Source organism: Camelus ferus, chromosome 16 (genome assembly GCF_009834535.1).
Source record: "Camelus ferus isolate YT-003-E chromosome 16, BCGSAC_Cfer_1.0, whole genome shotgun sequence".
Lineage (NCBI taxonomy): Eukaryota > Metazoa > Chordata > Mammalia > Artiodactyla > Camelidae > Camelus > Camelus ferus.
The window spans coordinates 43,316,368-43,340,556 of record NC_045711.1 but is presented as its reverse complement, the minus strand read 5'-3'; the positions used below and the strand labels follow the sequence as shown (position 1 = coordinate 43,340,556).

Here is a 24,189-nt window from a genome sequence, read left to right as displayed (position 1 = left end):
CTAGATTTCCTAGTAGGTTGTGGACTAGAAGATGGTCCTGATGGAAACACAAGACTGAAGAGATGTAGCTCCCTTAGAAAGCCATTTATAATAGATTTTCACTGGGAAAATGCAGTCTAAGTTCTGAAAGAATTGTCTAAGATCATCCAATGTACCTATAAATTGGAGACCACTTACAACTCATTCCATCCCATTGAACTAGTGTGTATTTCATACATATACGTGCAAGGCAGAACCATAACTCCTTCGGGGATGCCAATGGGGAAATGGAGAAGTTCAGGACATGGTCCCATGCTCCAGAAACCCATAATAATCCCAGGGAGATGATACATACACAGATTAAAGACTTAATAACAATGTAATGTAATGTTTGATGACACGGTCAGATGAGTGGAAGAGAAAAATGGATCATGGAACATTGGAGAAGGAAAGCAGTCTGCCATGTGGGTAAACTCTGGGGCTCCTAAGTCAAACGACCTGGATGAAACTGCAGCTTCGCCACTTCGTAGCCATGTAGTGAGCTACTAAAGTTCTATTCCCAACATGTTATTGTTACTATTTCTCAGTCTGAGTGTGAACCTTCATTGGATGGACAGGATGTGAGCAGAGGAGCAGGAGCGGGCTCCGCAGCAGTTTGTCAGAATCATAATGAATTATCCACTCGAGAAGCTCCACGAGCTACTTCTGTAACTTTTTTGTTGGCATTTACCAAGCCCGAGCGGAGGCGGCAATCCTGGAAACTTGATTCTACCCACCCTCTTACGTCCGTACTCCTCGGCACCGCCCCCTTGAGCTCCCAGCGCCGGCCCCCAGGGGGCGCTGCCGCCCCGCCGCCGTGGCCCGGCCGCCTCGCGCGCCCCCGCCGGCCGCCTCGCGCGTGCGCGCCGCCCAGGTGAGGAGGCGGCGGTCTGCGCGCCGCGGCGGGGGCGGCTCCTCAGCCGGCGGGGCGGGGCGGAAAGGCCGGGCCGGGGCGGGGCGGGGCGGGAGGCTCTTGGGGCCGGGGCCAGACCAAGGCCAGAGGCGGGACCAGCCGCCGCCGTCTCCGTCTCTGTCTCGGTGTCCCGTCCCCCACAGCGCCGGGCGGCCGCCGCGGAAGAAGCGGAAACTGCCGGGTGCGCCGCGCCGTCCGAGAGCGCGCCGAGGAGCAGCGGGGCGGCCTCCGTCCGGCCCCGAGCGGCCCCGCGGCCGCGGCGCCCCCTCCCCCGCAGCCCCGCGCTCCGCCCCGGCCCCGCCCGAGCTCGCCGCGTGCCCCCGGACCGGCCCCCGCGGCCCGAGTGCGCCCACCTGAGCCGCTCCGCGCCCACCTGAGCCCTCGCGCCGGCGCCATGGCGGAGCAGGAGAGCCTGGAGTTCGGCAAGGCGGACTTCGTGCTGATGGACACCGTCTCCATGCCCGAGTTCATGGCCAACCTCCGGCTCAGGTGAGGGCGGAGGGGCGGTGCGCAGTGCCGCGAGCCTGTGCTTCCCCAAGTTGGGGCACCCCTGCAACCCGGTGCGGCCGGGCTGGGGATGTCGGGGGTGCGCCGAGCTCGAGGGATGGAGTGCGGCCGGATTGGGGTGTCCGGGGTCCGCTGAGCTCGACGGTTGCCGAGAGAGTACGCCCTGGGGTGCGGCCGAATTGGAGTGGAAGGGGCGTGCCGAGTTCCAGGGCTGCGCCTTCCTGAGAGGGGGCGTCCTTGGGTGCTGTCCGGACGGTGGGTGTCAGAGCTGTGCCGAGCTGGAGGCAGCGCTGGGGGCCGAGCGGGCTAGTGCGCTGCCCCAGGTAAGTGAGTGGGCGGGCCGGGTGACCTAATGGAAACCAAAGTAAAGGGAAAGAAAAACTTTCGGGAGAGTCGTGGCGGCCCCGAAGGCCCTGGGAAGACTGGAGGGTTGTTTTGGAGAGAGGCTAGGGTCTCATCCCGGTTTCACACTTGGTTCTTTTCTTGGTCTCCTCCTTTATTTTTTTCCTGGCGTGGTTCCACCACGTCATTCAGGATGCTGTAGAGTGATCCCTGAGCCGTCTGTTCCGGGACACTGGCTATTTTTTGGTTACTCTCTAAACGTAATTAGACACGTTTCCAGACATCGAAGAGACTGCTCTGCTTGCCAGTGCCAAGATAAACTGTCTGAATTTGACAAGGCATTCATGGTTTCAGTTTTTTCAGGGAGTTGTGGATGGAGCCCTTGTGTTACTGACATCCTTGAGAATGTAGTCACAAGTCAACGCGCCGGAATGGGTTTCCAGGACGAATTTGTTTTAGAGAGGCTTCTACCTGTGATTATTTCATTCCTGATAAAGTAATATGTAAGCAGACCTTTAAAGTAGTTGGGCTTTTAAAGAAAACTTTACGGTAAATGGAGTTTCAAAATAACTGGGTTTTGACGTGTATGTGTGTTTCCTGGAAGTTCTGGCCTCATCTCTTGTAGGGTTTAGAGCTAAATATCACTCCATAAGCTTATAAAGTGGAACTCTTAATCCAGGTTTGGGTGCTTAACTAACCCCACTTTTCAGTATTAATTACCCCGGTTAACTTTAAAATTTTTTTAGTCTTTTAATCTTTGAAATTGCAGTTCCCCAGATCTTCATCTGTTCCTGGCCTGGCTTCATTAGGTCCCAGAGTAAGCAGCAGGGTCACACACCTGGGTTCCACACCTGCCTACCTCAAATGACCTTAAGCCAGTCATTGTGTCTTGAGTTTTCTAATTTGTAAAATAACGATCTCCAGGATTTTTCAGTACTTACATTAGTTCTTTTTTGTGTGTTTTTTGGTGGGTTTGTTTTGTTTTGTTTTGTTTTTTGCTTTTACATGTCATTGGTTGCTATGTCTTTAAGTGTGAGGCTTGAATCTGAAGAAAGATTATTAATGTGAGCCTGACTTTGCTCAGAAGAGAACTTTGCAGTTTAATTCTGCCTTGCGCAGGATACTCCAGGAGGTAAGGTGGAGGGTCCAGAGAACTATCAGGTGTGTCCTTACCTCTCAAAGAGGGGGCATGTTAATGAAGACAAGAGGCAAGGTGAACATTTCCATTCATGTAAATAACAGGTCAGGAAAACAACAGAGGAGTTAAGCTTTGAAGAGTTCAGAAGATTCTTTGCCAAGCAGTTGTACAAACTAATTGTTCTGAAAGTTCAGAAGAGGGAGAGATGCCTTAGGCCGGCTCAGAAACACAGTCCAGAGGAGGAGAGGAGGGGTTGAGAGGAGGTTTAGGATTTGTGTAGGTGGAGAACATTCCTGGTGGATAAGGTGGCTGAGCAGAGGAGTGGAGGCTTCAAAGCTGATCTGTTTGGGGAATAGTGAATAAACTAAATTGTCTGGAGAGGAAGGAGCAGGTGTTGGGGAGCTGTGGGAGGAATCGCCAGCTCTCATTAGTACCACCCTTGGCTAGTAATGCCCAGGTTTCGAGGCTCACCTTTGCACCCAGTCACCAGGTCAGTGAAGCTCCGGATGTTGTGAGTCTTCACCTGTGTGTGTATTCAACCGCTGAGAACTGGCTGCAGTTCTCACAGCACAGGTTCAGCGACTGTTCCTGATTTACTTGTAAATTGAGAGTAGTTGGTTTGTTCTCGGGAGCCATAAACACAGTGGAAGGGGAGCAGTGCCCTTCCCCCTCTCCAGCTGTGAGCCCTGATGACCCAGTGGCAGGCAGGCCTCTCTCCCTGATAGTTTGAAATTCCTATCACCCTGATGTCCCCCCCTCAAACTGTTCCAGTGTTCAGCTGTGTGAGCCACTGGGCTCATGCGCTTGCGACCCTTGGGTATCTGTTTCCCTTCGCAGGAGTTGACCAGAAACCCACTTGCAGATCCGGGTGCTCTTACGTGATGTCGTGTTTTCATCTCCTGGGACAAGGATGGTTGGACCCTGCTGGGTGTATCTTTAGGGTTGTATAGAGGCGAGATTTGAGTGTATTTCATCTCTCAGTGCATGTGTGTGCACCTGCCCCGTCCTCCTGCCTTCCCCGAGCTGCGGCTTCTCCTCTCACTCCCGTCTGGAATGACCTGTCCTCTGCTGTCTGCCTGGCTCTTCTGCAAGGCCCTTTTCCTTTATTTACAGTCTGTAACATACAGTTGGACACTTAAGGCTGCCGTTGTTTCAGGGGTCTGTGTCATCCAAACCGAATTTTAATTTTCCCGGCGGCAGCTCCCAGCATAATGCTAGGCACGAAGGACCTTCCTTGTGACAACATTTTTTTTTGTAGAGAAAGAAAGAAAGAAAAGGAATGTTTCAGTTACTTTTTTTTTTTTTTTGAAGCTTCTATGACGAGATCCATTTAGAATTATCTTCTTATTTTGCTGCTAGTCTGGCCTTCTTTTCCCCTCTTGGTTAAAGCTTGATTTTCAGACATCTGCTACAACTGATGTAACTTTTCCCTCACTTGTTATTATTTTTAAAAATCAGTGTAGGCCTGTGTCTGTGCACGTGGGTCTGGTTGAGGCAAGGCTTAAGGGGGGATGTGGGTTAGTGTAAATGAGAAGGAGCTTCAGGCTGTGCTTTTCACCCTTATATCAAAAACCACCAGCATCCTGAGGGCTGCCTTCTCTGCCTCCTGGAAGTCTCCTGCTAGGGGAGGTTTGTTCTGTTTGTTTGTTTTTCCTTTTGGCAGAGATGGAAACAGAGGTGTCGATGGTTTTGGTGGCAGTGGTAAGCTCCACACTCCATTTCCAAGGGTCCGTGCCCAGGACCAAGATTCCCACACAAGCACCTCCTGCTTTCGTGGTCAGGCCTGGGTCCCACCAGCACCCCCCCAACCCCAACCCCAACAGTGGCCACAGCATCCCCACCATGTTCTTCCTTCTTCATAGCCACTTCCTTTTTGGACCTGGAGCCCTTTGGTTCCGTTTCTCCTTGCTCAGGCCATTCTCGTACTTGAGTTCTAACAAAAGTAACATCCACGCTGCGCCCTGTCGCAGTTGAGAACCCCTCCTGGCCACGCCCCGTGGAACATCTGGTCCTCCCTGTGCCTTGCTCCTCGCTCGGCCATCCTGGAAGGAAGGAAGGATGCGGGCCGCTGCTCTGAGCTGAGGACAGGATCCCTGAGACACGTGCTTTTCATGCCACAGGACGAGGAAACCCACCTTAGTCTCCCAGTTTCTAACACTGTTAGAAAACAGTGTTAGAAAAAAAAACACCCGTTTTTAGAATAAGGTATCTGCTCAGACTGGTTTCTTGGCTCTTTGGAGGTTTAATTTGTCCTCTTTTGTTACTGGGTTTTCTCTTCCATAAAAGCAGCCATTTGAAGCACTGTGTTTGCCAAAGCTACAGGCAGCTTCTCACCTTTAACCTAAACGGCACGTCTTTTGTAGCTTTGCTGAGACCAGGCCCCCCTCAGCCTTGGCGCTGTTGACGTTGGGCCGGTCATGCTTTGCTGTGGGGGGCTGTCCTGTGCATCGTAGGATGTTTAGCGGCGTCCCTGGCCTCTACCCACCAGATGCCGGTGGCACCACTCCCCTCACATATATGACAACCAAAAATGTTTCCAGATGCGGCCAAATGTCCCTCGGAGGATGGGGCAAAATCGTCCCCAGTTGAGAACCACTGGCCTGGGCTGTTCTCCGGGGAACATCCTCTTCCTTCCCTCCTCTCTGCCCTCATTCCCTGCCTGTCGCACTCTTACTCATCCTGTGAGACCAGTTCTGAGAAGTCTTTCCCAATCCTCCGGGACAGGAGGGCAGTTAACTGTACCCTCACCTGTGCTCCCAGGATACACGGACACTTGGTCTTCACTGCTAGAGAGGGTTTATCGTGTTATCTTGTTCTCTGCATGCCTGCCTTCCCGCCAGACTGTGCGATCCTCAAAGCCTGTCCGGAGGCGAATCCAGGTTTTGTGACCCTTTGAAACTCATTACAGTTGGGGAGAGGGGCCCATCGCTAAGAAAAAGAATGTAAATTACGAGTACGAAATTAGATACACGGCTTTGGAAGGAGCAAGGGCGAGCGAGTGGCTGTGGAGCAAACTCGCCACTAGCCCTCTTGCGTTTTTCTGTCATGCTACGGAGCCGGGCATCCATGTGTTCAGTACATTTTTAAATGAGTGAACTAGGCCAGCTATTGTCGGCTGGTTATTGTCCAGCCTGTGGGATTCTTAACTTTAAAAAAGCATACAGTTGTCTCAAAATATTGTACTTATTTTAATACAACTGTGTGGAGGGCAGGAGAAATGAGTTGTAGAGTTAACAGAAAGACGGTGAACTGGCACACGTGCACACGCATACACACTCACACACTCACACTCACCGCACAACCTCTGTACTCTTTCTCTGTGGCTGTTTGGCCATTTGGAAAGTCTTGTAGGACAAAGGGTCCCTCTTTCTTGCCGGGGGCAAGATCTCAGATACTCTGGTGATCTTCAAGCCAGTGTCAGTCCGTGATTGATTCAGAGCTTTTGTTCAGAGTGGCTATGGTTAGATTTGTAGGAGAGGTGAATGGCACGCTAAATCTTTTTGGCTTCCACATGAAATTCTTTGGCAACCACTTTTAGAGGCCTTCGGAAAAGGACAGTTTGCTCTGGGCCTGTTTTGCACATTGGCTTCATATTGGGACAAAAAAATGAGAATTTGGGTTTCGGAGCTGCCATTTGGAGTGAATCACCCTGCCGTCTTGTTTCCTTTCCTACTCTGTGACAGCTTTCCAAGACTATTTTTATTCAGGGTCATTTGTTGACCCTGGAGACGACTTCTGAATTTAGCTCCCAAATAGAGCCAGATGTGGGTGGAATTGAGCCCTCAGGAGCTGCTACTGGTGCGTTTCATCGCTGGTTCTGAGGGGGTTCTGCTTCCACATGTAAGAGAGGAGCCTTTTGGTTAACTTGGAGATGAAAACGGTGACTCTGGTAGAGATAGAAATGTGTCTGTTTAGTGACTCATGTGACATCAGCGTTGTGAATTATCCTGATGGGAAGGGCTGTCTGCTGATGTCTTCACCTGAGTCTGAGCCAGCTCGGCAGAAAGGACCTGATCTCAGGGACCAGCATCTTTTTTATGAGAACTCTGGTGCCCATTGCTGAGTTGCCGTTGGGACTGGATTGGGTCATTGTGCCACTGCCCATAGGTTGCCGAGCCCATCTAAGGTCTCTGCTGTCAGCGGAGGCTCCAGCCCCACTGGGCAGGTCATCTGTCCGTGCCTCACTGACATGGCCTGTGAAAAAGTCAGCTGTGTTCAGGAATGGGTTCAGAGGGTAACAGCGGTTTGAAAAAGACACTTCAAGCCTCTCTCTTTTCGTCTGTTCAATTCCTTGGTTGAGATACCAGTTCTATTTCCTGTGGGACACAGGCTCCTTTCGGTTCAATGGCTGTATAATTACTGGGTAGATTTCTTAGCAGAACGATGTTTTCCAAACTTTACTTTTTGGCATTTATGGAAAGAAGAGAGGGGAGAGCATGCCTGCTGCAGGGAGCAGTGGAGAGGGCACAAGCTTTGAGACCTAACTGACCAAGTTCAAGTCCCAGCTGCACTGCCACTCTTTTTAGCGTGATGGCTTAGGGTAAGGTAATGCCCCTAAACCTCAGTTTTCTTATATGTAAAACAGTTATTGGGGTGAAATCACATGATGTGTAAAAAGTGCCTGGTCAGTGCTTGGTAGACCATTTTCCTCTTAATTAATGTTAACTCTCTTCCTGAATCCTTCCCAAATGGCCTCACATCCCTGTCCTGACTCCATAACTTCCTCAGAAAGACAGAATCATTTGTTTTGGGTTTATTTGGGGTGGAGGGGGCAAGGATGAAAAATGTTCTAGAAGGGGTTGGAGTTACCTATTGGAGAGAGCAAACGCATTGGAGATACACAGATCTGGACCTTAATTCTGTCTCTGACCACTTCTCATCACCCATGTGACCTCAGACGAGTTGACTAGCCTCTCTAAGCCTCGGTTTCTTCATCTGTAAAGGTGACATATTATTGTGAAGATTAAACTCTACTACCTGTGAAATGCCCGACGTGGTACCTGTAGCATAGTAGGTGCTCAGTAGATGGTCCTCTGTCTCTCCTCTCAGCCCCCTCCCAGTGCAGCCCTGCAGACCAAGCGCCCCTGCTATCCCAGCTCTCCATCACTGTCACAGTAAGCACACTCATACCCGTTCCCCCCAGGGTTACCGCTGTTTAGCTTCTGAAAATTGTTTTAAACTCTTTGGAAAAAGGAGATAAGCTGCTCATATTATCCATAAATATTCCGAAATATTTTATTCTTCACATTTACTCTTCTCTGCTTTCAGGAAATTCGGTGATGTGACATTGGTGCCTTAAATCTCCAGCACTCTAGCTGGGTGATGAACTTTAAGTGTAGTCTTTAAAAAAAAAAAAAAAAAACTAACTCATTTCCTTATTTAACTATAGACCTTAATATAACTCCTGGCCCTAAAGGTGGCAACTACCTGAATTCTTGCTGTGTGCTTCTCACTATGTTGGGCACTTTGGTGGGGGTTACTTTTTAGAAAGTTATTCTTTGGGGTATAGCTTAATTGGGAGTAAAAGATACTTCAAAAAAAAAAATGGATCAACGTGAAGTAAAAGATAACTGAGCCAAAATGAATGTTGCAGACAATCAGTTGTTTTGAGGGCTTCCTAGAGAGAAGGAGCCAACGAACCATATTTTTAAAAAACAGAACTGGTGACAGTGTAATTAAGAATTGTGTGTGTGTGTCACATACTAGAGTTCTCGGGGATTTCAGAAAAAGAGAAAATGGGATAAGAGTAGGTGGACAGTGCTCTGGAACAGGTCGAGCGTGAGCAGACCCTTGGTGGAAGGAGAGAGCGTCTCTCATTCAGAAACACCCCTTTAACGTGGGCCCCGATGCCCCGCACCATCCTAGCCCTGCCCTCTTCTCTCTGTGCACCCGCTTCCCGCACCAATGGGCTGGCCCTGCTGCTCGCCAGCTTCCGTCGCTCAAAAACATTTCCCCCCAACACAGTCTGCACTTTTTTCCATCTTGTCTTATACGCTGCCCAAGGTTCTCCCAACTGGAGACTGAGTTAGGCTGATAAGAATCCCCTTACAAAGTCAAACTTCTAAGGCTGCACAGGCACAGTCCTGTGAATTTGCTGGGTTCTTTCCTTCTCATGCCTCAGCGAGGTCAGTGAGAAGGAGGAACCGAGGATTTCATTTCTGAGAAATGATTTTTGCAGCATGTAACTGTAAAGGGCAAGGGCGAGCTGGGATGTGGAACTGAACTCTGGTGGAAAGGGAAGGATGGGCAGGAGACAGTATGAGCCTCGTTTATTCTTGGGGAGGTAGGCTTTGATGACAGAGAGCGAAGGTGCCAGAGAAAACCTCTGCTCAGTTAAAAAAACGTGTGGCTTATCTTTAGGCCTAGAAGAGGAAATGGAAAATACTTCTTCCTTTATCTCATGCCTGATTACAGAACTTCAAGTCTCAGCACCCAGACTGCGTGGTGAATACTATGGCCATCCCACTGAGGGTTAGAGACACATGCGAGCCAGGCTGTGAATCCAGTCATGGCTTCCAGCATTTCTTGATGAAGTAGAATGGTCCACTTTTGGAAAGTAGACCGTGTTAAAGTAAAGGGTTCTGGTAAATGACTTGGAGAAGGGATTGGAGAGCCTCAGCTGGTTCCTTCTGGATACTTTGTCCACCTTCCTGGCTGCTTCTTGTCCCAGCCTCACCGCTGAAGATATCCCAGTTTTTACTCCAGACACACCTGCTCATGCGGGAGGAGGTACTTGATGTCTGAACGAGACCACCTCCGTTCCCCCCTGCACTTCTGCGCCTTGGTGCACAGTATGGTAATGGATTTCACTTTAGAGGGAGTAAAGCATTAACTCTTATAAGGCTATTTTTGCCTTAATAAAAAGATTGTTTACTGCTGAGCGTAACTTTTTTCCAAAGAAGACACAGGCCAATTCAAGATTCTTTAAAAAAAACAAAAAACAAAAAACCTCTTCTGGAATACATGGAAAAATACATCAAGAAGCAAACACAACTTTGCTTTCATTCCTCCTCTTCATTTGTCTTCCACAGTCATATAAATAAGGCTTGGGAGGAAATCACCACTCACATACACCAGGTCCCAGAAGCGCTAGAAGCAAATGAATGAGTCAAAAAAAAAAAAAAAAAGAAGGCTTCATTTAAAACAATGAAGCAAACACCAAGAGAAAACTCACAGTTTTCCCCCCTCCCTCTGACCACAAAGTCTGCTTTGAGTGACTTGTACAATGGAGGACCGTCCGTAGCGGGGTCAGGGTGAGCCCAAGGGCTCTCTCTTACACCACTGCTTTGTGCTCAATATAAAGTCAAGAAAAATTTCATAGTCAATTAAAAAAAAAAAGATCAGACTCCATTAAAAAAAAAAAGCCTTACATTTGTTTTGGATAACCCTCAAATTGATCAGGTATCAGTTTTTATGGACATCTAGGACATTTAAAATTTCTTACAGGAATAGTCTTGATAATGAGGTTGAGTTAGCCTGATTCTGCCATCCTAGCCTATGTTTCTTGTAATTAGGAAGAAAACCTTAAAAAAAAAAAAAAACCTTCAAAATAACAAATCTCTAGAGTAGTTTAAATGTCAGTGAGAACAACTATGAGAAATTTGTTATTGCCTTCAACGTGCGTTGTCACTGTATATTTATGTCCTGTGCCTAGTCTCCAAGTCCCGAGGGCAACTTTTATCTTCTTTACCTCTGAAGGCTTCTTTCCAGGCGTTAAGGACAAAATGTTTTCACTTCTATCAATGGATGAATAAATGAATGCATAATATTTCCACAAGTTTGATTCCTGCCTGTGTTATGTATTTTCTGTATTTTTTGTATTGTGTCTTATATATTTATGTAGTCTGATTTTCCTGTGGCTGTAACCCCAGTCTTTGGGAAGACAGGAGAATAAAACTGCCGTTACTCTTAGGGGGAAGAAAGTGCCACAGTATATTTGGGGTCCTTGTGAAATGGTCGACATCTTTTTTTTCTTTTAAAAGACTTGTAGAACTCGGACATCTGTCCCTGTCATGCAACAAATTGGTCTGAACAATTTAACATTTTAGAATATATGGTTAAGTTTCTATCATGTCTTTCAGCGTGCCTCCCTGTGAATTCTCTGTCCCCTCTTAGTAATTTGCAAATCTAATCTGCTCTGGGACCCACTCATAGAAAGGAATATAAAGAAGGAGCTAATGAGTTCTAATGAAGACTGAGGGTTTGTCCTGAGTGTATCAATCGTAGGGCATGAGTTTTGAGACATCTGCTTTTGTTGCCTTCTCTGCTGAGTATGTTTTGATTGCTTTGGTGTCTTTGGTCAGAAAGGCATGTTAAGCCAAGGCTGAGTTCTGAGTCATAGGTAAGTCGCTACTCTGAAACTTACTGCTGCCCTTGGTATTTGAATTGTTGGTGTAGTTGAACAAACCAGTGCATGCGGAGTGGGTCTTTCCACACTGTGTGCACCGTATGGCTACTTGCTGATTTGCAGGAGGCAGCAGCTACTGGCTGCGTCTGCGACTGTTTGCATCTCTGCCTCCTAGGTTCCTGGTTTATCTGAAACCTTTACCGAAAATAAACCTGTTCTTTAACTTCTTCATTGACCCTGGGCTGGTGGTTCCCAAATGTGGCTTTGTATTGGAGTTACCCAGCTCTTAAAATATCTAGGTTCCCTGGACTTTACCCTGCAGAGATTCTATCTTACTAAGCTTCGTTCATGCCCAAGTGAGTCTCATGTACAGCTAGGCTGGGAACCACGGTCCTGTGCTACTGGTTTTTTGTTTTTTGTTTTTTGTTTTTTGGTTTTTGTTTTTGTTTTTGTTTTTTTTTTTTCATCCATAGCTGTGTTCTATTGAAGCTATATGGGAGTGTTACTGCAGGGTGAACTGACTGGTATGTTAACAAATGTATCACAGCTTACCCAAATAATTAGAGTTCTTAGTTGTGATTATTAAATCAATTTAATTATTTGATAATCATAGTTTATCCTTCATCTTTGCAACACATCTTTTTCATCCTATGGTTATGATTGTCCATTTTTAGCATGCTGTGTATTATTTTTCTGTCATCAGATTCTCCATGCCCCCCCCAAGTAGTCATACCATCCTTGCTAATACCTTGATATATTTCCTTATAATATGGGGTACTTATATAAATGTATATATTGAAAAATTTGGAATCTTTCTGCTTGTACAAAGTATACTTTTGTAAACAGTTTTATAACATAGTGTCTTAAGCATTTGCATGCGTTTGTCATTAAGTTGTCTTTGAAAGTGTGCTGGCAACCATGTCATCCTTACCCTTTTCTGGATATACAGGGACAACCCAAACAGAAGTGATTTCTTCTTCCACAGAGCTGGGATACCAGCTGGGGAGACATAGCAAAGCTGGTAAACAACAAAAGAATAATTACAAGTGGTATTAAGTGCCATGAAGGAAAGAGCAGGGTTCCCTCGTGGGGGAAGTGGCAGTGGTGTGTGTTCATGCCACAGAGAAGGCATTTTTTGAGGACTTCAGATTTAAGTGAAATCAGAAGGATGAGAAATCGGGGGATGGGGTGGGGGGATGTGGGAGGGAGGCAGGTGTAGGGAAGGGGAATCAGACAGGGAAGGGTGGAACAGGCCACGCGGAATGAATCACTAGAGAGGGAGGGAGAGCATGAGACATTGACAGAGGGACAGACAGACAGATGGACGCTCGGTGTGTTTCAGAAACTGAAGGGCATCCAGTGAGGCTGGAGTCTGGGCAGAGCGGGGCCAGGTGGTGATGGAGCACTAGTCGGGACCACGCTTTTTTTGCCAAGGACTTGGGAACGAAGAGCTCAGACTCCCGAGTGCGCTGGGAAGCCTTGAAGGGCTTCACGCATCTTGCAGGCACTTCAGGTCAATAGCTCGCTTTTAAGTGTCTGGGCTTCCTTCACTTTAGCTGCCAGAACTCCCCAGGTCTGATGGCTGTTCTGAATGTTTTTGTCAAGTTGGTGAATAGAGTACCGAGTTGACAGTTGCTTTCTACACATTTCCGTCAGCAGGGGTGAACACAAGTATAGCCCCATGTTGCGTGTGGTGTAACAAAGCTGCCGCTTGGAATAGGCAGCCCAAAAGCAGTGCTTTGATTTGAGATCAATCTCAGTGATGACTAGTAGGCTACGGCTGATTCCTGAGAGCTGCGTTTTCTGATTTTATGCTTCTAGCAATAGAAGAGGGATTCTGAGCCATGAATTCCCTCATGAAATCTCTGCATTGTAGGATTTTAATGCCGGAAGGGAACCCGGAGGTTATCTCCCTGACGTATGGGTACATGGAGTTAGGAACATAGATGTGTGATTATTTCTCAGGATTCTTCACTAGTCTAGTGATGCAGTTATTATTGGAGCAAAAAATCTCTGATATCCTAGCTCTGAATTTATTCTTCACTTCTCCTCTTTATTGCTTTGCAATCAAGTAGCAGCTCTTTAACTTCCTTTTTCCTTCCCCACTTAAACTTACTTAAAAAGATCTAAGCAGGTCGAAACAATGAAAAAGCTAACAATGTAAATACTAAGTAAATCTCTAGTTCTGTTACTGAAGGGCACCAATACAAATACAAAATAACATTTTAGGAATGCCAAAGATGGGAGTTTTAGTAGCCTGTAGTAGGCACCAACATCTACCTGGTCTCTACTGAGAAGAAAGGAGACTTGGAAGTTCTGCTCAGGCTCATCCCACTTCCCTTGTGTGTGGTTCTAACTACTCGTTATCAGTTAAAATGCTGTTGGCTGCAGCTAAAGGAAAACCTGACCAAACCGGCTTACACAAAAAGGAAACAGATTATCTCACACAACAAGAAGTCAGTGATAAGAGAGGTTCTGGCCAGTCCTTCAGGGCTCTGGGTCCACGGGTCTGTGGTTATCTCAGCCCTGTCCTGCTTGCGCTGGTTTCATCCTCACTGGCTGAGATGGTTGCAGCAGTTCTGTGCATCTCATCCAGACACCACACCCTCTGAAGAAGAGGAGGGAACCATCTGCTGGTGTTTGCTTCTTTCTCAGGAAGCCCCTGGAAGACATCCTTGTGTTTCAGTGGTACGCGTTTGCTCACATGCAAATTAGTAAACCCATCATTGGTTCTGAGGAATGTGGTTATTATGATCGATTGAGAATAGCCAAGTCCTGAAGCGTGGTTATATGGGAGCAGATACCTGAACAAAACCAGATTCTTTTAGGGAGGAATGAATTTTAGAGGGAGAAAAGGATATTGGATAGGCAACCAAGAGTGCCTACTCTGTATGCTTTTATAAGCTGTTGAGACAGGATGGTGTTAATTCAGAAAAGAATGCTCGGGGTGGTGAGGGCACTTGCAACTGTGTCATTTTTAAGTGACTGAGGGAATAAGACCTAGACATGATAACTCCGGTATGTTTTCCAACATCACCAAGCAGTTCTCAGCAGCTGCAGACACCAACTGGGTGTCTTACGGATTTAATGTGCCCAGTTGTGACATTATCAACATGGAGACAGTGTCAGGTCCTACGGGTTGAGGGTTCAGTCCGACAAGGCTGCCGCCCACTTCAGACACTAATTGCAAGTCCAGGTTGTCACCTGTGCTTCTGACCAACCAGCTGTAAATTGGAGGGTCCCACAGCCCCTTCCTCAGATGTGATTAATTTGCTAGAGTGACTCACAGAACCCAGAGAAACATTTACTATGTTGACTAGTTTATTATGAAGGATACATGAACAACCAGATGAAGAGGGACATAGGATGAGGTCTGGAAGCATCCTGAACGCAGGAGCTTCTGCCCATGCACACTGTTCAATAGTATAGATCAAACTGAATGAAGAAGGTTGTGTGTGCTTTGGCCTGTAAGTATGCCATGGTATAGTTAATGAGATAGGTGGTATAATTCCATGTTTGTAAATAGGTGAATGGCATCCCTTCCTATTTTAAAACAAACAAATAAAATGCCAAAAAGCAAGATGAGCCTGGGGCATCTTGCTATGCCAAAAAGCAAGGAAGTCCTCAAAGAATGATGGACAATGTTGAGAAGAAACAAAATTCAGCCTGAAGGAGCTCCCTCGGGTTAAAACTGGGTCAGCTGGAGCACCAAATTGAAGTAGGCAACCATGAGTCCATACTTCTATAAACTAATAAGTGAATAACTTGAAGTTTGGTGAGGAATGAGATCTTAGCATCTCATTCTTAGTATCTCACTTAGTATCTCCCTACAAAGCTCTCATTAATTAATATCAAAGGAAAAATGGAATATTGTTGCTGTAGAGAAGCCTGGTACACGCTGTCTAAACTAGTGATGAGAAGGAACTGCATCGTAAGGGGACAAGTCAGATCACATACCATGGGATGCAGTGAGAACACAGCATCGCTTCTTCTGAGACATTCCTGCTGAATAAAGATGCATAACCTGCGTGTACTCAGAGGAAACATCTGGCAAAATCGAAGGATAAAATAACTGTCATCTTTAAAAAGGTCACATTCATAAAAATCAAGGAAAGGCTGAGGAACTATTCTAGAATGAAGGCAGCTAAAGGGACTTCACAGCTTAAAGTAAAGCAAGATTCTGAGCTGGATTCTTCTTCTGTAAAGGACATTATTGAGACACTTGGTGGAATTTGAAAGGCGTTTGGAGAATTCATTGTTGGTAAATGTATTACATGTTAATTTTCTGGTGGTGTTGTGGCCATCTAGGAGAATGTCACTGCGGGAAGTACATGAGAAGGGGTGGTAGGGCACCAGGTCAGCAGGTTCTTCTCAAGTGGTTCAGGAGAAAAAAGGTACTTGTGACTTTTTTTTTTTTTTTGGTAAGTTTGAGGTTGCTTTAAGTAAAACATTAAAAAAAAAAAAAAAGTAACTGGTTCACATGTTCCCGAAGGATGTAGTGAGTCTCTGGTTATGGGAATTCATTGCAACGGAGTTTGGGAGCTCACTTACTAAGGCTGTTGGGAAGGGGTGTTGTGTATCTGGAAGGCTGTTCTTCACGGCCTCTGAAGTCCCAATTCTGAAGATTCTGGGTGTCGGTACACGTATTTTAAAGTAATAGTTAAATTTATTGAATGGTGTTTACGCCTTCAGGTATTACAAAGCAAAGGAGACTGACCTCTCCGACAAATCGGCAGGCATTATTTAAATCTCTTTGCTGGGGACTGTGTATACGACTGTGTGTAACTCCCTGCAAGGGAAGTGAGTGATGTGCTTGGGGAAAAGGGCTTGGAGGTAAAGAAAAGTATCTGACCGCCCATAAAGTAGTGTGTCGTAAACACCAGATCCTTGGTGCTGAGATTCTACAGTTCAGGCCAGGGGATGCTTCTCTGATGTTGATAAAGGAAGGCGTCTATAGAGGTCTGGGACTGGGCTGGGGTTGGAGCCGGAGGAAGACTTAGGTATGCATGGAGTTAAGATGGCCGGGGGAGCATTCCGAGCAGCGGTGCCCCTTGATGCCTCTCTGAAGGGGCACCGTGTGTTCGGGACAATGAGAGGACCAGTCTGACAGGTTTGGAGGTGTCCTGTAGGAGAGCCACGCTTTAGAGACAGTATAGTTAGGGCGACAGGACTAGCTTCCATAAAAGGGAAAACAGGGAGGACGCTGAGGGTTGGGGCAGCTACCAGGCATCAGGCACTGGGTTAGATGGGTTTTAATTGGTTAAATTCATCCATTCATTTACCTCTCTTAATCCATTCAGTCCTACAAGATAGGTGTTCTACTCATGATACCAGTGTAAAACATTGTAATCAGAGGGAGGAAATGACTCTCAGAGTCACAGAGCTGATTGAAGAGGCAGTTTGAAGCCAGATTGGCATGACTTCCAAAGCCCAGGCCCTTTCTGCTACCCTCTCTGCTTCTTACACGTGGAAAGGAATAGAGGGCAGTGATACGGACTCTGGGGGTACTGCCTGCATGTGCAGGATACTGGCAAGAGCGTTGGGGAAGGAGAACATCTCTCACTACCTCCGGTCTTGCTGAGGTTGAGGTGCCCCTGGGACAGGCCTGTGAGCTGCAGATTATCGGGAAGGAGCATAAAAGTGTGAGGAAAAGACCAAGGACTGAATCCTGAGAAAATCTATGCTTCCGAGGCAGTCAGAAGAGGCAGCCTAACAGGACCCTAAAGAGAGAGCGTCCAGGGAGGTAGGAAGTAACCAGGAGAGCGCGACGCCGCGAAAGTCACGGGAAGCGGGGTGCAGTCAGCAGAGTGAACGCTGCAGGTGTCCGGGAAGACGATGGTGGAGAAGTGTCCACTAGACACGGCATCAGCCAGGGTGCCAGGAACCTAGATGAGAGTGTTTTCAGTTGAGGGGCAGAGGTGGTAACAGTCGCAGTGGGCTGAACAGTGAGTGTGGAGCGGGTGGAGAACTAGAAACAGGGAGAGGCGAGAAGGCTTTGAAGGCCTTTGCTCTGAAGGGAGGGAGAGAAGGCCGGAGCTGCAAGAGGCTGTAGGTAGGTTTTTGCTTTTCTGTTATTTTCAGCCTGGAGAGTTGAGGATGAGTAAATAATGATGGGAAGGGGGCAGGAGAGATAAGTTTGAGAGAGGAGAGGGTCTGATGCAAAAGGTGAGACCCTTGAGGAGACGGGTGGGCTGAGGAGGGGGGTGGAGGCACCCATGCTTGTTGTCTGAGTTCCTTGCCCCCCGCCCCGGCCCTGCACTGAAAGTCTGTGTCCACGCAAGGTGGCCTCACTGACCAAAGCATAGCTGCGTGGTCCACGCCATTTCCAAAACACATCTTCCATGAATGCTGCACATTTGGAACTGATGGCAGTGTAAATATATTCTGTTTAAGGCCACTCAATTCAATGCTGTCTTTACAATGCTGTTTGGTCCGAAATAGCTTCTTCTAAAATGGATATAAAAGGAGAAAGAGGGACTGAGAATGAATACACTGTCAGGCAGAAGAGAAAGCTCATCCAGCAGAGGGCACAGCAGGGGCCAGCGAGGGTGAGCGCCTCCTTGGCCTCCTCCAAAGAGGTCTAGACCACACTTCTCAGAGTGGAATATGTTTTGCAACATGTGTTGTTTACTCTCCCGTGGCCTCATTTCCCACCGTTTAGTTTGGCATCTGAAGAATTGTCTTGATCTGTAATAGTGGACAGAAATTTTTTGAATAAATGAAGCATGTAAGAAAAAAATTCTAGACCTGCAGTCTAGAAATAAAGGGAAAGTGTTATGTTAGATGTAAAAATGCAAGAAGGAGCGGGGAGGGTATAATAGCTCAGTGGTGGTGTGCATGCCTCGCATGGATGAGGTCCTGGATGAGGTCCTGGGTTCAATTCCCAGTACCTCTGTAAAATAAATAAATAAATCTAATTACCTCCCCCCATTAAAAAAAAAAAAAAGACTAGAAAAAAAAATGCAAGAAGCAAGGAGTCAGAGCCCACACCTGGGATGACTACAAGTTTCCATCCAGAGTGGGATTGAACAGTAACTTGTGGTGTTCTTACGACAGAGCAGCTAGATAACAACAGAAAGGCACCAACCACAGCTCCGTGCATCAGCATGAATTAATCTCACAATCATAACATTGAGCAAAAGAAGCCAGACGCCAAACAATCCCTACTCTATGCCTTCATCTACATGAAATTCACAAACAAGCAGCACTGGTCTGTGGTGTTGGAAGTCAGGGCATTTCGGAGAGGGGAAGGGGAGCAGTGATTAGGAGGCTAAAGGAGGGCTTCTGGGGCACTGGTGGGAGCCTTCTTCACACAGGAGTGTCACACAGGTGTGTTCACTTCGGTAATTCATCACATTGTGCATTTAGGACTTCTGCACTTTTATGGGTGCATATTACACATCAATAAAATGTGTGTGTGTGTGTGTTTTAAAGACAATGAGCCTTCAAGGAAATGGCTGAGGATGCAGTATAAAAATAAGCAAGCAGTTCAGAGTGGGCGGAAGTCCTTTAACCTTATGAATGGCCTCATAAACCCCCTTGCAGCCGGTGGGGATTAATGCCTGATTGATTCAACCCCCAGTTGAAGGATGTCATGACTTCAGTGGATTTGCAGGGACTGGAAGAGCAACTGTCAATATGGGACGTGTGCTTGTGTGTGAGGGGACATTCACACACGTGTACATGCCCGTTTACATGTCGTGCATTGGTGTCTCAGAGAGACCACAGTACAGTTACTCAGTATATAGCGTGTGGGCTCAGCCGGTGTGCACGTACCCGGCAGCGTGTCCCAGCTCCCCACCTCCCGTTCCTGTGTGCTGTAGCTGCAGTAACAGACTTTCCTGGGCCTCTGCAGCCTTTACCCTATGTTTATTACTTCTCTTCCCATTACTTTCTGATTTCATTTTGAGTCTCAGACACCGTCAAGAATTGCATGTTTCTGGGAAGTTTTTAATCCCAGCTCTGCTGAACTGGCTCAGTTGGTTTGTGTGCAGGAAGTGCAAACTGATTCTAATATTAGTTTGTCAAATAAAATTAAATCCGTCGCCACTGCATAAAGTATGTAGTGTATTCCAAAGTGAAGCAGAATTATTTTCGGATAATTTGTTGTTTGCATTTGGCTTCATCAGTGCTTTCCAGCTTTAGGCCAGAGAAGAACTCAGAAGTTACTTTCCTTAGATGTGCACGCTCCTTTGCAGGCAGGTTTATTTCAGGTGGAACATTGCCTTTTTGGAGGAGGTTGACTCACTTGTGAGGAATTTTGAACAGTTGAGCAAGGAAAAGAAAAGATCTGTTTTGCAGAGTTTCATAAATTTTCAGTAGTCTCTACTTTGCCAGGATCCATTTTTATTTCTTCATAACCCCTTATGAGTTAGATTGTTGTAATCATTCTGATTAATAAACTAAGATTCCCAGGGGTTACCTATTACATGTGTTTGGAATGAATGGAAAGGAAACTCTCCATGAATTGAAAAGGAAATTTTGTTTTTCTTTAGTTCAGACTGATTCCAGTTGTTGGCATTGCTAGTGAAAAGAGCATTTGACTTTTTTCTATTTTTAGGGAACGAAGATAATTTTTGCCTATATTTGAAATCAGTAGCTATGAAAGGTGACTTTCAAACATATGCCTCAGAGAGGGTAAAAAAAAGAAAAGTTAGGGAAAGATTCTTACGAGTTCATTTAGAAATGTGTACTTTCAAAGTAACTGCAAGATAGCTATGGAAACTTAAGGCAAACACCAAACTTCATCGTGTTGAACTTACTACTTGTTTCAGTTATTTATTAAATTTTCCATCTTGCATATATTGATTCTTAGAGAATTGGTTCTGTTGTGTGGGGAAAAAAAGATCCATACTTTGTTAATCCATCCTGTACTTTTTTGTTTGTGAGCCAAATTATTCATTCCTTTAAGCATTTAGCATATCTGATTATTCACCAAGTATATGCTGTGTTTTAGAGATGCAACGATAGAATCTCATCCATGCCCGTCTTTAACCCAGATCTAGAGGAAGAGGCAGACGTGGAAATAATTACAGCAGTGTGACCCATGCCGTGATGGAGAAGTGGATGGGGTGCTGCAGGAACTCAGAAGAGGACACAACTAACTATTGATTTTGGGGTAGGGGGAGGGTTGGGGTAAAGGGAAGCTTTCCAGAGGAGAGCTGGACATGAAGGGAATAAGAATACATTTGTGAATCCCACGCTCAGGATTTTTTATTTTATTATGTGGTGACAGGGAGCTGTTGAAGGATTTAAGGTGGGGAAGTGACTGGATCAGATTTACATGTTAGAAAAATGACTGTGGTATTAGGAAGGGGCTATATTATCACCTGGCTGAAGCTGGAGGTAGAAAGACCAGTTAGAAAATTATTGAAAAGTGAGACTGGTGAGGAGGTGGGGAGGAAGAAGGAGGCATGGTTTTCGTATGTATGGAGGAGGTAGAACTGATTGGCCTTGTATTTGACTGGACGTTGGTGGAGTGAGAGTCTTACTCATCTTACTACTCAAAGTAGGAATTTGGAGATGGGGCTGTGTACCGAGAGAAGAAGACTTGGAACGTGGGATGAAAGCTAAAGATAACAGGGTCTTGTGAGTCATCACACGGAATTGTCTAGACGCCCCATGGAAACACATTCTGAAGCTTAGGAGAGTGACATGTAGGGACATAGGTGTCAGCCATCTGTTGATGATACTGGGTGCTTCTGGAGTACATGAGATTACCTGCCGGAGAATGTGCAGGGGGACAGGTGAAGGCAAACATCACTTTTGGCTTATGGTTTATTTCGGGTGGAACATTGCCTTTTTGGAGGAGGTTGGCTCGCTTGTGAGGAATATTGAATAGTTGAGCAAGGAAGAGATCTGTTTTGTTCTTGAATTTGTTTTTCATACATGGCTTTTCTTCCATCTCAAACTACAAATGATCCCTCTCAAAAACTTTTAAAGTACAAAAATATATAAAGACAATAAGATTCATCAATAATGCAATTCTCATTTCCCAAGAAAATCACTGTTAACGTTTGGGATATTTCTTTCCAGGCTCTTTCCTGTACATACACTTTCCACACAGGTGAGACACCACTGTATAGACAACTTTGCTTCATATTCTTCTTTCCATTTAACATTAGTTCAAGCTTACTATCATCTTATTAAAGTTATATATTCCATTGGATTTAATGTTTCTGTGCCAGGATTGTTTCTCTTTTCATTATTTATGATTGTTTTCTTAGCATGGTTTCCTAGAGGTAGAATGACTGGAGTGAAGGATATGAACAATGTAGAGCCTTATGCTTTATCAGTGTTTTTCAAAATTGTTTATCAATTTCTACTCCCACTGACAGATGGTTGTGCCATTTAAGGGTTTTATTGGAGGAAGAGCTAATAAAAGAAATAGATGAATCAAAGAATGATATGAGCCTAATAAAGAAGAGGATTTCTAGAAGGCAGCATCAGCAGTGGTGATTGCTGTAAAGAGGTCACACAAGCAAAGGATGGATGAATCCATTGGGTTGGGTGCCTGGGGGCATTGGCGTCCTGGTAGGGTGTTGGCCAGGTTTACAGTGAGCTGAGAAATGGATCAAGTGGCTTTTGTTTATTCCAGAATCATGGCTGCGAAGGGCAGGAAAGAGGGTTATTAGACAGAGGGGGCTGCAAAATTGATAGAGGGTGTCATGTTGTTTATTTTTAAAGATGGATGAGACTTCAGCTTATTGTGGAAATTGGAGATGCTCGAGGACATGAGAGAGGATGGGTCCAGAGCTCTAGGGACACCCCTCATTAAGGGACAGGAGGAAGGGCGGTGAGGATGGGAATGGATGCAGATAAGCTGGTAGGAAGTTGGAGGAGTTTCTGTCTAGCAGATTTATTTTTCTCTGTGAGAGAGAGAAGACAAGGCGTTGGCTGAGAATGAAGGGCGTGGCGGAAGCATCAGCTCAAGGTGAGGGTGAACAGGTTCACCTTCTGATGTGGGTGACGATCCGGGGAGCTGCCTGAGGACAGCTCTGAGGATCATTACGCAACATCAAAAGTTCTCCTGAGGTTGAAAACCACATATTTGTAGAGTTTTCCATCTGCCGATCTGGGAGATTTCTCTGGCAGTACGTAGCAGCCCAGGTGCAGGAGAGAAGCAAAGAAATCGGTTGGTCATTTGAAAATATTTTTCCTTTTTAAGTGTAATTTAAATAGCTTTAAAGTATGTACAGGGAGGTTTCATCTCTCGTAAACAAGGAAAAAGAAACAGAAATTGACTCCCATGGTTAGCTGACAATCACACTCTGACCAGACGTTGCTAGCGCCTCTGTTCCCTTCAAATTCACTAATGCTAGTAAAGTTTTTAGAACTTCAGAAAATTTGGTTTAAAAAGAAAAAGGTTGATAAAAGAAAAGTTGGCATATCCTTGTCTGATAGATCTTAGAAAAATGAAAAACAGAGCACATAAGTTTGAGTTAGGAGAAAGCAAAAGCAAAAAAAAATCCAGCATTACTGTGCAAAATTGCTGAATATGTTATGGGAGGGCCAGTAATTATTTAGTCAGTGGAAGTTTTGGAGAAACAATGAAAGAGAAGGCATTAGAGCCGCTCACAAGAGCCATTTCGTTTCTGTGCTGCCCGTTTTACCTGAAGAGAACTTTTAAAAAAATTAGCATCAAATGCAATTTTGTATCAAAGTAAGATAGCTCTGTTCTTTGTTAGTATTGCCGTGCTGATCAGAAAAGAGCAGTGCGGTAGCTCGGGGCTCACTGTGTGCTGTGTTAGAGGGTGGACAGTTGTCCGTCTAAACGTTAGTGAATAATTATGATGTTTTGAGAAAAGTTCACATAGTTTGATTCACTCTTAAAGTATCAGAAAGAAATAATAATTTCTTGATCCAACATACTGTCATTTTTTCCCTCTTACGTGGTTTTGAGTGACATCAGTTTTCAGTGGCCGTAAACAGCTATATTTTTGGAACAGTAGCTATTAAAATTGGTTTGAAAGCTGCTCGACAATGATGAAAAAAAATATCATTTCCCCAAGGACTGCAGTAAGACGGATGATTTTTATGCTAGTTGAAGGCCAGTTTTTACCACAAAAATTTCCCTGTAACCTTTCATGATTGAAAACATATTACTTGCTATTCAAACACAAGCAAATTAGTGAGGAGAGTTTCTAAAGTAGGCTTGAGGGTTAGACATGTAATTTGCGGATGACATGTCATGATAGTAAAGTGCATTTCCTTCTATGTTTTGTTTCAAACCATACGAGGTACATAAAATGCCACAATTCGGGCTTCAAACATGTTTTTACAGCTGTGAGAAGAGCACACCTAATTTTTTAAGGGACTCTTGGTTCCAGGCGTGTATGTCCCGCTCCATAATGTCTTTCTCGCAATGTCTTTCTTCTCTTCGTGTGTGGCGTGTGTTCATCTGACTTTGCATGGATGCACGGGAATGTTAGGGAACTTGGCGCTGCCTTTGAAATGGTCCTCTAGGATCCTCTTTATTACAGGGCTGTTCTCTTTAAAACGTGTATTTTAAGGAACAAATAGGGGATTTGGGACTGCTGTGTTGAGTGCGCCCAGCTACATAACCATGACAATAAGATGCAGGAGACCGTGGTTAGGCAGCAACAGCCTGGAGTTCCGGCCTGAAGCAGGCACTGAATGATACCGCGCTGAACAGCCCTGTGTTCTGCCATCGGGAGTGAATCGGCTCTGGATCGGGCACGACCGTCAGAGCTAGTGACACAATACGGTGACTCTTGAAGCGAACTCAGAAGTCTCTGCACCATCCAGAACATTCTGTTTCCTTGGTCACTCTGAGACTTGACCACCACGAAACCACGTGTTTTCTGAAGGAGATTTAAACAGAGAGGTGAATTGTCTTTTGGGTTAACTTTTTAGTTTGACATAATTTTTTTTAACTTTTTAAAAAATATTTTCTTTATTAGT

The 24,189-nt window shown here is 45.7% G+C and overlaps 1 protein-coding gene across 2 annotated transcripts in view; it reads left to right on the top strand.

Moving 5' to 3' along the window:
* Positions 1 to 967: 967 nt before the first annotated feature.
* The window catches only part of MYO1D (myosin ID), a 304,232-nt gene continuing 281,010 nt past the window's right edge, over positions 968 to 24,189 (top strand). The window contains exon 1 of one of the 2 annotated variants that reach the window (XM_032457713.1): positions 968 to 1,420. In XM_032457713.1, coding sequence (XP_032313604.1) covers positions 1,326 to 1,420 — 95 coding nt within the window. In that variant the 5' untranslated portion in view covers positions 968 to 1,325. Of the gene's footprint in view, positions 1,421 to 1,505; positions 1,762 to 24,189 lie in introns of those variants that run through there. The other variant, XM_032457714.1, reaches the window with a different exon arrangement.